The following is a 14,831-nucleotide window of genomic DNA, read 5'->3' on the forward strand; positions in this document are numbered from 1 at the left end:
GACCACATCACCATTTTCCACTGCGGCAGCTCTGTTCCCATTGCTTTCTTCCACGAAAGCAGGTCTGATCTCATAACTTTCATCAACTAAAGGGGTCCTGACCCAGTATCATTCTTCCACTGCATCAGTTTTGCACATTACCCCGTTCTGCCCAACTGGTCTCGACCTCATTGCCAGCATTATACTACAAGGAACCTTGTCCCATCAACATCTTCCAAAACAGAATATCTGACATCATCACTCTCTTCCAAACACTCTATCTGACCGCATTACTATTTTGCGGACACTGAATCTGACCGCATTACTATCTTGAGATCACTGAATCTGACCTCATCACTTTCTTCGACAACAGAAACATGACCTAATCACCTTCCTTAATTACAGTGAATTTGACTTCATCCCCATCTTCCTTCGCAAAGAATCTGACCTCATAACAATCTTCAGATATGTGAAACTGAGGTCAACACCATCTTCCACAACAAAGAATCTGACTTCATCACCTTGCTCAATTATAGTGGATCTGACGTCAATACCGTCTCCCTCATCCATTGAATCTTACCTCATGATCATTCTACAGAAACATTGAATTACAGTGAATCTGACGTCAACAATACCTTCAACAACATTCAATCTGACCTCATCACTGTCTCCCACATCCAATGAACCAATATGACCTCATCACCGTCGTTAAGAATAAAGAATCTTACCTCATGATCATTAGCAGAAACATGAATTACAGTGAATCTGACGTCAACACTATCTTCTACAACATCCAATCTGACCTCATCACTGTCTCCCACATCCAATGAACCAATATGACCTCATCGTCGTTAAGAATAAAGAATCTTACCTCATGATCATTAGCAGAAACATGAATTACAGTGAATCTGACGTCAACACTATCTTCTACAACATCCAATCTGACCTCATCACTGTCTCCCACATCCAATGAACCAATATGACCTCATCGTCGTTGTTAAGAATAAAGAATCTTACCTCATGATCATTAGCAGAAGTATGACCTCATCACTATATTCCTTCACGGAGAATCAGACCTCATCACCTTTTTCCACATCATTGAATCTGACCTCATCACCACCTTCTAAAACAGTTCTGACCTCACCACCCTCTTCCAATTACATGAATAACACCCCATGAGCATATTCCACAACAGAAAACGAACCTCATCAACTTCCTAAGCTTCAATGAATCTGGTCTCATCACCATCTTCAACAAGGATGGAACTGACCCCATCAGCAATTGCTACGACAGCAAATCAGACCTCAACTCAACATTCCTACTTTTATCCCATAACTATACTTTACCCCGGCAGTATTTTCTCACTGAATCCCACAGTCCATCTCCATGGCCCTGAACTCCAAGGACGTCAGCACTTTGTGGGGATTGTCTGGTGCTGAATCCATATGCGCGAAATCACTTACATAAACATCACCATGAAGTAAAGTGATCATTTTCACTTATTCATGAAGTTTCCTTATTAATATAAAAGTAGAGTAAAAGGGATATCATAACGAGCAACATCATGTACTCCGATCAAAATCTGGTTTTTAGAGTACATATCCCATAGACAACCATATATCTTTACCGAAATGATCATGCAGGTCGGTTCTAGTAACTGGTGTGACATAATACCGCACACCTCACGCAGCTGGCAGCAATTAGAAGAAGATATGTGCTGATAAACTATTACATAGGCATGGGTGATCAACTCAGAGTTGCTTCCCTTGGGCGAGCCCGGTTGCTATGATCTGGGCCTGGGATCACAGATTGCAACTTTGCTCAACCGTTTCTGTGTTCATTTGTTTCTCCCAAAGCAAACGTCCGATACATAGGGTGTTTCTCCCTATCATCATATTGTGTAACAGATGAAATGTGTTCACAGAAACGTTACACCTACGTAATAACTGACTCGCTCACTCGTCGCTCGGTACATAAGCTATTACTACAAGGAAGAATCATTTCCGGCAAAAAGTAAACTTATGAAATCCTTGCTTGATGAGAATCATATGCATATGAAAACAAATCGGTTTGTTTTGTGGCATGAATCCGATGCTATTTACGATTCGATACACTTTGTTATTTCAATCTGAGATATCGATATTCATGTTCATGTCGCTCTATTTATATTTCAAATCTGTTTCATATATTTATTGATTATTTCATATCTTTAGAATAAAATCAGAATGTACTCGTGTGATTTATCTCCTGACGCAAAAATCGAAGATTTCAATGAATCTTGGTAAAAATAGTTAATTTTTGATGATAGTGTATTTTATTTACATAAAGCTGACAATAATACGGTTGAGTATTTTCTGAAAATGTTGTGAAAGGAATACGAGATTATTTTCTGTCTCTTCATGTTCTGTAACTATAAACATATTCGTATTTGAAGGTTAACAATAAAAGTAAGCTACGGGCGAAAAAGCATATATTGCAAAATATATATCACTCGTCGCCTTCCACCATATCACAGAGCTTCGATCCTCTGGATATTTCACAGACATGTGCGCATTATACCATTCTTTACAAAGTCGGCAACCCTCACACAAGCAGTGAATCAGATACCTGGAAAATTGATTACATCTATATATAGTGAAAACTATATACCGTAGTAAAGCCAATATGTTAGCCCTTGTCCAGTGAAATGCAAACCCAGTACCTGGCCAGTACCATCTATACATAGTGAAAACCATATACCGTAATAAAGCCAATATGAGAGCCCTTGTCCAGTGAAATGCAAACCCAGTACCTGGCCAGTACCATCTATTGATAGTGAAAACTATATACCGTAGTAAAGCCAATATGGTAGCCCTTGTCCAGTGAAATGAAAGCCCAATACCTCACCAGTACCATCTATACATAGTGAAAACCATATACCGTAATAAAGCCAATATGAGAGCCCTTGTCCAGCAAAATGCAAACCCAATACCTAACCAGTACCAAAGGTATTAAACCTTGCATTATATACTGTACATGGTGCCAAGACTACTTTTGGTGACTAATATTCATTTTCTTTATTATTACTTTTACAGGTTCACTTTGAAAGGGAAAGCCAATGGTTTGCCCCAAAGTCATGTATCTTACAGACACATAAAAATGTTCATCAAAGTTCGAATTTCATGTCGACCTACAATCATTTTAAACTTCAAATCTCAATTAATACCTGAAACATTATGTCGCAATGTATTATGTTTTCGGTCCTTCGGGGACAAACTGGATTGCACGTAACATGAACAAGGTAATTACGGTGCTTGTGTACATTCCACAATGCCCTGTGGATGCACCAGTGACACGTTCTATATGAAGTTCGCAAGATGTCTAATTAGAATATGATCCATTGAAGATAATGGGCATCCTTCTTTTTCAAACTTATATTTTTCTAATTTTATTAATTATTTGCTTAGGGCCGTTTCTTTCATGGAAATTGTAAACTGGTCAAAGAACTTTATTGCTCGTAACAAAGCAACATTTCCTGCAGTAGTCTTAATGCCATTTCCAACACTGTCGAAGAGCTGCACTCTTCATATAGCCTTATATGGAGGCCTATCTGAATCTTTCCATTTCACACAAACCGTACAGTGATATTCGTTTGAATAATTTACATAAAACGGTGATGCTTCCAAAGATACGAGGTAATGGATACAGTAACAACGTGAACATGCATAAAACCTAGTATTATTTGAAATCAGTGCTGACACTGTGAAATGTACACCTATCGTTCATATCTGTACATTGCTTCTTGCATATAACTGATTGAAATTAACATATTTTCTAAATGTTGATTATCAGCATAACGTGTAATGGCAATTGATTGGAATGTTGCCTGAAGGTGCTACTTATAGGAACAATATGGGCTGAAAATGGATATATTTCATATCAAGAGCTTGTCTATCGTTTACATATATTGACATATACCACACACTATAGCAAATAATTTAATACATATGTAGCCTAACCATCGGTCGTTTTGTCCCTCGTTCAAATACCGTGTCCTTAAAACTATGCATTTGCAGGAAGGAGGGAACATTTGCATTTCGGGGCTTCCTTCATTAGTGATTGAAATGCTGGTTTATCATACACATATAGCGATGTAATGTGTCAAGAGACATTTGATTCTATTTTTAACATTATTACTCGTTTCCTCATCTGCAGTACCAAGAGAAATCACACAATCATGAGTTTGGTGTTTTCTGTCAAACCGATCGCGATGCCATTTAGAAAAAACCCACCACACATTTATCTTGAACCAATGTCAGAGGTGCTATAACATCATATTATTGAATACTTGATAACAAAGGTCATATGGCCAGTTACGTGCCTTGCAACACTAAGGGCTGAAGGATATCAATTCTAAATGTATTCATGTGACCTTAGATATGCATATCTGTTACATAATCAACAAACTTTAACGATGACGAGGTCTTCATAAAATGCCATAAATGATTCATTTGAGGGGGTGAAAATCGGTTGTGGAAGGTCTTTTTCAATTCATATGAGTCACTTATTTTGATAAGAAGCATGTGACGAAAAAGAACTCGATTATTATGAGTAAAGGTATGGCTAGTTTAACTCCAATGTCCGATTGTGGTGCTGTAAGATACACGTCGCCAACGACAGCACCATTTTTCATGTAAATGACACTTAACCAGTACGAAAACACGACAACCCTATTGTTCCTGTGTTCTGCAGTTGGTAATGGTCCCAAGGAATATTAGCTTAAAATGCTTATGGCCTTTTATTTTTTTCATTTTTCATAGATGCCTACACTATTACTTTTTCGCGTGTTTGAGCAGCTACCCATTCACAACGACCAATAAATACAACACCTTTGTCCATTGGTTCAAACGTTGTGTGTATATCTAATCTACCTTTGTGGAGAGAGTCACCTCTCGTGATGAGGTCTGTAAACAGGCGAAAACCCTTCTCCTCATTCTTTTCCCTATTATCTCAAAGACGATTTTTTTTTCAGCATGATATTATGCTAGAAATGGCATTTTCTAAGCAACTTTATCGCTCGATCTTTAAAACCACGTTTGTTTCATCCCATATTTGCAAAGAGCAGCAAATACCTTCCGTTGTTGTTAACAGAACATTTGACATAGTTGCGGTAAAATAAACAACTCCGCTTCGTCACTTCAAACGAATTTCCAACAATATAGATGCATAATATTCCCTAAATACCACGATCTAACCGGCCTTTTTGTTATTTACCACATAGCAATTTTACAGTCATTAGTAGCAGAAGCGACCTTCTAATGACGGACGCTATTTGTTCAGCGTATTACCATAAACAACTAGAAGATCTATTATGTTCTTAGCTGCTTTAATACGATGTATGTATGTACGTATTATATGACAATTTACCTTCACCATCTCAGGTACGATGCAAGTGCATACATATAATCATTCCAACTCTCACCAGTGTCATAATGACGTCCATAGATTCACTTACTATGTTTCGGTATTAACACTCTTAGAGAATGACATTTGTCATTTAGATCCAAATATAACACTCTCATAGCTGTTTGTCTTCCGGAATTTCACAGGAATAATACAAATTCATTGCTTTCATCGATATTCTACGGAATTCGTTTGAATTGGAATTAAACCCGGAATATTTTCCATGTGTAATTTCTTAACTTGAAAAATATATCAAGAAAAAGGTAATTTGTGTTTTACTAATAAATGAAAAGATTATATGGTTTTACGTTACAATTAGGGATTCCTGTTTTTCGAAACAACCAACATGTCCACCTCAGACCCAGCACGCACGTCACCACCCTCTCAGTCATGAAATATACATGTTAATTATTCTCTTGAATATTGGGATTCTAAATTAGGAATAAACATCCATTGAATGCAAAAGAACAAGCACACGGACGTTGAACGACTGTTGAATGTTTTGATGTTTCGAAATAGCTCATACTTTCAAACAATAATCCTTTTCTTGCAAAGCAAATGTCACAGTAACTTAGATTGTAACTATAAAAGTCGAACATCTATAACTGACACGTGGTTGTGTTCGAAATATAACACCTTAAGAATGTAATCGCGTGTTGAAAGTGCGAAATTGAACATATGATTCCAGATTTGGATTTATAAAAAAGCATACATATAACGAAATGGGGAAAATACATTACATGCGGACCTAGTTTACAGTTCAAAACCACCATGTTGTAGATTTCATTGTAACAGTCATGCAATATGAAGCATTTTTGTTTGAAATTCGGTTCTGAGTCTCAAATGATAAAATAGAAGGATGTTTCAAACAACGAATATAATAATTATCTCCGAATGAATATCTACACCGTTCCCATTTCAGTGATTACTTGAAGGAGAAATGGGGACTCTTGAAGGAATATAATATTCCACGCTCCCATTTCGCACTCTGTTAACAAGGCTGTCGAAGGTCCTGTATATGGTATCATCTTTCCTATATAACATGTCCAAGAAATATTATCCAAGTGAACGGAAAATGAAAGTCAGTAAACTACACACTATTGTTCTGATTTTTGGCTTCCTTTGAAGCCAGCTGAGAACATCGGAATGGTGTCATGTGGTAAATATATCAATTCTTGATAGTGGTAGTTGTGCAATCCCTTGAAAACCTGACACTATATGATACAGAAAGCAGCGTGTTACCACAGCCTTGAAACTGCCTTTGAGCACGCCACCTAAAGCGCTAAACTTTAAGTGAGGACAAATACATAAACTACCTGCACACCGGGAACAACAAACCTAGCAACAACAAATATCTTTTTACTTCATACTCACTATCATATATGTTGCAATGGTAAACTCAAATGAAAATTCTCTCACAAGGGAGTAAAATGTACACTATGAAATTGGAACTTTGGTCATAAAATCAAAAGAGGGTGTAGCTCTGATTTCGTGCTGCAGATGCCTCAACGCCATAAAAGTGTAATAAAATACTTAAGTCTTTTCTAAGAAGTGCTTTATTGCTGAAGCGTCGGTAAGTGTGTAAAAGTGAATAGAGGTCCCCCATAAAAACAAAGCTATAGTGAGTAGATCATATGTATGAATTTTATTAAAGATTTTGTGAGGTGATATTTAATACAAAATATCATTTTGGCTAGTCTTTTGTATAGAATATGGTAAGAATATGCATGTTTTGTGTTTAAATCATCTCATATTCTCACATGAACAGCAATATTTGATTTCATCATTTGATAATGAGTTGTAATTGGTAGACATAGTTGTTGTAATTCACACTGATAGAATTATGTTTGAGGATGAACTAGATGGTATTGAAATAACATTGAATTGATAATTTGGACGTGTGTTTTATGAGGTTGTATGATTTGGTGGTTAATGCATGTATAATAGGAAATTAGGATCCATGCAGAAAGCTTAACTAATAATCCGTCCCTGTCGGTACAGTGCCAACACTAATTTATTCATGAATACAATACAAGGAATCTTGTCCCATGAGATCTAGTGTCTCTCTGTGGTCTCGGAATACTCTTTTGATTAAAGATTCGTCTACAGTAATAAAAGCCTCATTGCTAGTGATTCTACATGGGTACTATATATAATTACCTTCATTCGCCCAATAATCGGAAATTGATAGGAATCCCCAGTGGTACAAGCGTATATAAACATACAGCCCTCCCCTCAGGCTTTCACTATTCAGTCAAGGCCACGCGAACAATGAATGACCACAAAGGCAAAATGATAGCCAACAGATTATGACAAATTGTCCCCAGTAAATGCTAATCGCCATCCGTAAGCGATCCGCGGACACGCAGTGGACATTCAGTGGACTCATAGTGTCGTCTGCTACAAATGTCGTCTGCTTCAGTCGTGTGTCGTCTGCTCCGTCATGTGACAAGCCCAGCGCGTGCGGTGTTCTTGATATGATATATATACTTCGTTTGCTCTTTGAAATAGGAACAAGTCTCTCGTGCAGGCCTGCATTTGTTACATTTGCCAAATGCCTGGCTAGAGAATCTACGGTATGCTTTGCAAAAGCCGATTACTGCTTTTCAAGGATACGGCCGTATTAGCTAGGATATTTTCAGTATCCGCTAAAACTCAGCTCAAGTAAATAATTGCCCTCTTGACAATGTCTGAGAGTGTATCCTAATTCTACGTCCTAATTCACAATATATCACATGAATCGAAAGAAGATCTTGAATGCCAAACATCACCAAGATATAAATAAGCTACTAACTAGCAATAACAACCCAAAATTTTAAAAAAGACTGAAATAGCCACACATAGTTAGCCGAATATAATGTTATTGCAAAATCGAATATAGTGGATTGAATCATTTCTCTCGCTACTTTCTTGCCATGGACACTTAAAAGGAAATTTGAAAACAGTTACTTCGATAAAATGAAAACTAAACGCTGTTATGTTCAAATAAACGACAGAAGTGTCGAATGGTTGTTGAGAGAATACAACAGAAATGGGACATTTCCTTCAAATATCGTTCACTACACACAAGCAATCTTTAGCAATAAAAGGGTGTTTAAAGGGCCAGGCTTTACAAGTGAGTGCATCTTAAGAAAAGTTATACGAGTAAGGGTAAGAGATAAATTTCTACCCTAAAATAGCGGTTGTCGCTATTATATTGCCGTTTTATGAAGGCGCGATCCTATGACTGGGCCACGGAGAGAATAAATGTAAATAATCGAAAATTAGCATGCAGATGTTTCGAATAAAATCTATAAGGCGCTGCTACATAAAATGGCTGTTGATGATCTATAAAACAATGAAATGGCCGCATTTTTCTCCGATTCGACTGCGAGTGTTTGAGAGGTAGTTTGTACGCGATGATGAGGGGAATCTTTAACACTCTGTAGAGAAGAATCGGCGAGCATAAAGGCAGGTTATTGTCAATGTTTATGCGGTAATGAAGTTTTATGAAGTCTAGGCTAGAGGAGAGGTGCGTCTCGCCTTGCAGATTTTGAACAGAGGTTACGGGAGAGGGGAGGGGCCCTTCTACTTAAGAAGGGTCTCCCTGACCCCCTCTAAGTGTAAAAGAACCCTAGGGTGGCAGTAAACTCACACCGGGTCAGCTACAGGGACGTTAATTGGCTTGCTGTTATTTTATGTTCACACTTTACGACAGTATCTATCGCTTGGAGTAGTAAAATGTACTAACCTACGATTGACATCCAGGGATAAAATGACGGCGTCTCCCCCTCGGTTGTTCCATTCCCGGACTTTGAGCAAGGACTCAAGCTGTCTGCCCTCGGAGCGGGATTACAATTTCCCTGGGTATCGCACGGGTCTCCGAATCTCATGCCTGGTACGTTCATGTTTGGGTAGAACGACGCTCGGTTTGTTTGAAGACCCATTCTCAGTTCGTGATTTCGCTGTTGGAGTGCTTCCATTCGACATGCTTCGGAAGCATATGATCCCATATAATATCGAGGAGCCCTGTAGTTTCCAGTGGGACATATCTCCGGGATATTAAGAAAGTGGTCCATATACCCTGTATTTTCACCGGCGTGGATCTCATCCCCCCTCGGGGCGCACTGGCGAATAGGCAGGTAAGAACTCATCCCTGGTCGCTCGTAGCCGGGTCTTGATGTGAGGCCACTATTAAAGCTCGCTGAAACCATGAAGCAAAGTAAAATTATTTTAGTTCTAGAAAATCATTGAGATAGCTCCCAGACCCGGCAACTCACACAACAGATAAACCAGACAATTTGCATACCATCCAATCAGCGGTCGTAAATCTGACCTCCTGTGACCTTTGCACTGGTAGCTCCTTACAGCGACTCCTTCCGCTAAGAAAAAGCAGTTCGTGAGTTGCAAAGGGATTTCTGAGTAGGGCGGGCTCTCGGTATCACTTTAATCAGATAATATAAACAAAACCGTCCCATCATAAGATTTTCTGTTAACGTGACTCGGGTGATAAATATTTAGGTAAGTAGAAATGAACTCTCTCGCTCAAAGACCAGGGCACATGTATGATAAATTTCAACATCAAAAGAAATGCCTGATCTCTGGACAAATCGCTTTGCTATTTTTCAAATTTTTACGTCGGTAACTAAAGACCGATAGCCTCCATGGCGATAGCAGTTTTTTGTGTTGTGTTTGATCGCCCGTCGTCTGTAAGACTAAAGACTGCTTCCAGCGTCATTGTGTAGTATCGTCCTCAGCCGACGTTCAGAGATTCGAGGTCCTCAGTACTGAATTAAGGCAAGGCTAATAAATCATTTCTCATTATTTTCCACATAATAGAAGAACTCGGGGCAATGTCCCAGCTTTTGTTAATGTTACCAAATATGACGAAATGGCACAAAAGAATATTCGAGTCGCTGTTACGTCATAAACAAGCGCACCGTCAATTACTACGTTCATACAAGAAAAATCAATGAACACAAGTTATCGACCAAGCCAAGAAAAGGTAGCGAATGTCATTAAGCGAAGGATTGTAGTTAACAAAAAATGTGCGTTAAATTCAGAAAATGAATACAAGGAGCTGATAACATAGAATCAAAGATTGTTTGTAATCTGTTTAATTCAACCTCGTTCGAACTATTATTACAAGGCATGACGAAATGTTTGTCACAAATAATTAAACGGGTTAAAAATGCAGCAACAAAATACTACATGTATTTCTACAATGTATTCATACCTACAATCATGACTACAGCTGTGATATGTCAGACATGTATGGCTCTGCATACGAACACAAAATGCATAAATATTCATGTCGCATTCTGAGCACACGTGTATTTCATTTTATATGGCGGTGGGTAGAAAACAAATTACCAGTTTGTTTGGAAAATGTAAAATATAATTTATTTCACGAATAACACAAATGCCTAAGTCTAATCCAAAATCCGCCACTAGTATCTTGTACCTTCTCCCAGGAGATTTCCCCGTAATGCCTTACAGCTGAAAGACTTTTCTCTTTGGGTTCCATATCAAATTGGAGATCTTGTCTTTATTGAAAGGATTGAGGCGATATTTGGGAAGTATTTCCCGAAACGACCTAGTACGAACCCTGAATTGACATTTCTTCTCTAAAGTGATGAATTCGCACCATAAATAATCACAACGATTAAACATTAAATTTATTTTCTTCCCCGGTGAAACATTAAATTGTCAGTTGCTAAATCCAATCCGAGGGAGACTTAGAATCGTCAGTTTATCAGAATAAAATATTATAAAGTGTTATTCGGTATTGTGTGAAATAAATTATGTGTTGAAATGAAAAGCAGGGCAGGTTTATCAGTCAAATCTAAAATTACTGAAAACTATTATAACTGAATGAGCTACACATGAAAATACAGGGCATCCACCAGTTGATGTGTTCAAAAAACAAATAAATACTGCATGACGCTATTTACAACCTTCCTATAAACACAAATAAAGTGAATATAATCTTTCACAAACAGCAGAGGAATACTTTAATTATGCTGAAAACTGAGGCTTGTCATGAATAAGATCTTTAGGTGGTTATATCAAGTGTTCAACTGTTCTCAATTTGTACAATTCGTTGAAAAAGTATGGGTCGACGTCTATATAAACAAACCAAATTCTACAGAATGAATTTTATCATCTACTCGCTGTCTGTCAAGACCATAAAAATGTTTTATGCAAGAGTACACTTTATAGATTGTTTTACTATAGGCACACCAGTAAATCTCTCAGTAAAGCGAAGGTAAATACAAGCAAACGATAAAACAATACGTAATTGATGATAAATAGAATCGTCTTTTCAGATTCAATATGGGAGATATAGATGAAGCGGTAAGGGGTTAGACTCAATCTACAGTACACAAACCTGCTATCGGTTCACGACTATTTATGCCGAGAGTTCCATAAACACTAATTTTATTACTTAAGCGGGTGCTAGAACTACCCTCGACATGTCTTCTTCATTTCCCTGATGGTTGCAAATATCACATACAAAATGCATTTTACTACATAGCTGATTATCCGTGCTGTTTTGTGTAAATTCGACGAGGGTAGTAAAAGCCTCTTTCACAAGCAATCGTGAAGAATATCTCAAATATAAAATAGAAGTAAAGATTTTACTGCCACAATAAAGCACAAGCGGCCTACCTTGATACATTTGCCCTGCTCGTCCTCTGTCAGTACAGCGTTATGGCCTGTCCGTCGTTTAACGGCCAATTTTAGTAGCCTCTTGGAGTTTAAGATCGCCGGTGATAATCCGAATGAATTTGAATAAAAATAACGCTATTTGCATTCATCTGTTTTAAGCTTCCAGTGACCGTACTAATTTTATTTAGCACGGACAATGGACACTGCTAGACTAAAGAACGACGGATGGTGGTCACGTCTTTAAGGATCTTTTTGATCCTTACAAAATTCTTCCATTAACCACGTGACGTAGTTCTCATAGATTAAATTAATTCTTTCACATAGAACATTTGGTTTTCGTAAATCTGTCGGCGAGGTTCGGACACAATTCGGCCTAAGTCTAGAGGTGCTCGATGCGGACAATTTGTAATTGGTCAATGAGGTCCTTGGCTTCCCCCAGCTGGACCCACCGGTCACTTAGTCGCTAAAGTAAACAGACAAATGCTGTCATTACTGTGAAATACACGCATATTATCGTTGTACCTTTCATTTTCTGCATAACGCCCCCTGACTTACGATAGGGGCCGGTGCGTATTTCGCTGTGTCAATTTCAACTCGGGTGATGGACTGTCATGTTAATATCAGCATGGTAGGGGTTGATTCGCTTTAATTGCCTACAGAGCGGGAAATGGGATTTTCTCTCAAATATGTCCCTCTGTCCGTCTGGGTTTAAAAATAAACAATGGCTACCCTTTGGTCTACATTTAGACTTCAAAGGCATAAAATTGCAATATATAGGGGGTTGGGTGACGTGATGTTGTTATTGATAACAGATCCTCACGAAATAGTTCACTAGAACACACACACCGGTTACTAGGTAGTATTTAAAACATATTTCAAAATTGGATTTGTACTTTGCATTAAGGTAAGTGATAATGCTGTGGAAATTCATCTGATTGTATATCCGTTATGGTAAATAGGCCTGGAATAAAAACTTGGAATTAACATTGATCGAAATTAGTATCATTCTAAAATTTAATGAAGTCGTATGCATATTAACTTTGCTAATGTAAAATCAGTTGAAGTTTTGAAAGTACCTGATATTGTTCAATCCCGGTTAATCTTAGTATTGGGTATTTCATTGATTTAATACTGCATACATTCTGAAATTATTAGTTTTTTAAAACCAGTTTTATTAATTATGTTTGATTGTCTCCAGCAGAAGTAAAGATAATTTTCAGCGTTGTGTTCAGTTTATTCTTTAAATCTGTGTCTTTATAGGTTCAACGAAAGGATGTTATAATTACGTTTATGCATAAATAAATGCATAATTTAACCTATTTTGGAGTGGTTAATTTCCTCAGATGTTATCTCTGAAAAACTGAAATATAATGCTTATTTACAACTTTAAGTAGGTTTGAAAATTATTTGTAAAATAATTGTATTATAAGCTTACTTAATATTTCAGCATAAAATATGCACCAGTGTGATTTCCATTTAATTCTGATTTATTTGTGTTTTGACGGACATAATACCTGATAAAGTCAGATCATGGTTAAGGTGTTATCGATTTCTTTTTCAAATTTTTCAAGCCGGTTTAGAGTTTAATGCGATTCAATGGCGATGATATTAACAATTTAAACACTCTGTAGCAAGGGTTGAAGGGTAGTGTATTAAATTTTCGGGCGTGTCCGGATGTTTTGGAGTATCACAAGTAAATTGTATGCAATGTGACCCCTTTTTACGGATGTATAGAGATGCTGAATTGATATGCGTCATATAATTCATTTGCCACGAGAACATCAATACCAAACAAACTAAATTTTAACGACGGGTGAACTGTTTGGAATAAATTCTCAATTAACAATTGAAGTAATTAGCCTCAAACGTTATCCTGGGTGCTCTACTTAGTTACAATGAATATTTACTTCTTTTTTATTTCTATGGAGACCATGAAAAAAGCTTTATTCACAACCGTGTGCGTAATTTCGTCAACGGGAAGATATAAATCTGTACAATTTCTAACAATCCCGGCGCGTCTCAAAGGGGAGTTTTATTGTTTAAGGCGGGGAAAGGATGTATTTGTCGGGCCAACTTCTAAACCTATACTATCCCAGTATTCTAGTCATACTAAAATTTGCATGCAAATATGGTCGTTTTACGATTCTCCATGCCTAGGCTTGGGCGCGATCACCCTTCAATATCTTTTATAGACACTAAGCATGAGCATCCCTACAGCTGAGCTCGCGAGGGATAAATACGGCTGATCCTATGGATTAAAGCATTTGGTAGATGGGCCACTAATCCACAGTTTGCAGTAAGTTATAATGCGCTAATCTCTCTCATCAACAGGGGAAATATTTGTTTACAAAACGTAGGAAGCGATAGCCTTCGATTGAGGCGGCAGCAGCGGCGAGACGAGTTAGGCAGATAGCGAGGCTTGCCGGCGAAAAGTGGTCGACAGTTCGGCAGAATCTGTTAGGTTACCCTAGTCGAGTTGTAACACTGCATTCTGCCGATCGCCGCCGCGATATGAAGGGAAATATTGATTTTTCGATGGATGTACAGCTTAAAGATGGTTACGTTTTATTAACAATCTATATTTATGATCGTAAAAGCCTCGCATGGGGCTCAGGCTTAAGGTAGGATAGTACAGTGTTGCGAGCTGTACATAGATTGGTCCTTATCTGCCGTTACAACAAGACGTCGCAAATATTTCAATTACATTCTCCAAACTGAGTGGTCCTGTATTGTGATTCGATAAACTTCGAGTAGATTTA

General features: G+C 37.8%; 1 protein-coding gene across 1 annotated transcript in view; it reads right to left on the reverse strand.

The window, feature by feature from the left end:
- LOC124285006 (homeobox protein Hox-B7-B-like) overlaps nt 1-12,271 on the reverse strand; it is a 48,383-nt gene extending 36,112 nt beyond the window's left edge. The window contains exons 1-2 of the mRNA XM_046721145.1: nt 12,073-12,271; nt 9,152-9,604 (exon numbers count right to left, since the gene is read on the reverse strand). Coding sequence (XP_046577101.1) covers nt 9,152-9,604; nt 12,073-12,082 — 463 coding nt within the window. The 5' untranslated portion in view covers nt 12,083-12,271. The remainder of the gene's footprint in view (nt 1-9,151; nt 9,605-12,072) is intronic.
- Nucleotides 12,272-14,831: the final 2,560 nt, after the last annotated feature.

This window comes from Haliotis rubra, unplaced genomic scaffold (assembly GCF_003918875.1).
Source record: "Haliotis rubra isolate DU_JTF1 unplaced genomic scaffold, ASM391887v1 Scf35, whole genome shotgun sequence".
NCBI lineage: Eukaryota > Metazoa > Mollusca > Gastropoda > Lepetellida > Haliotidae > Haliotis > Haliotis rubra.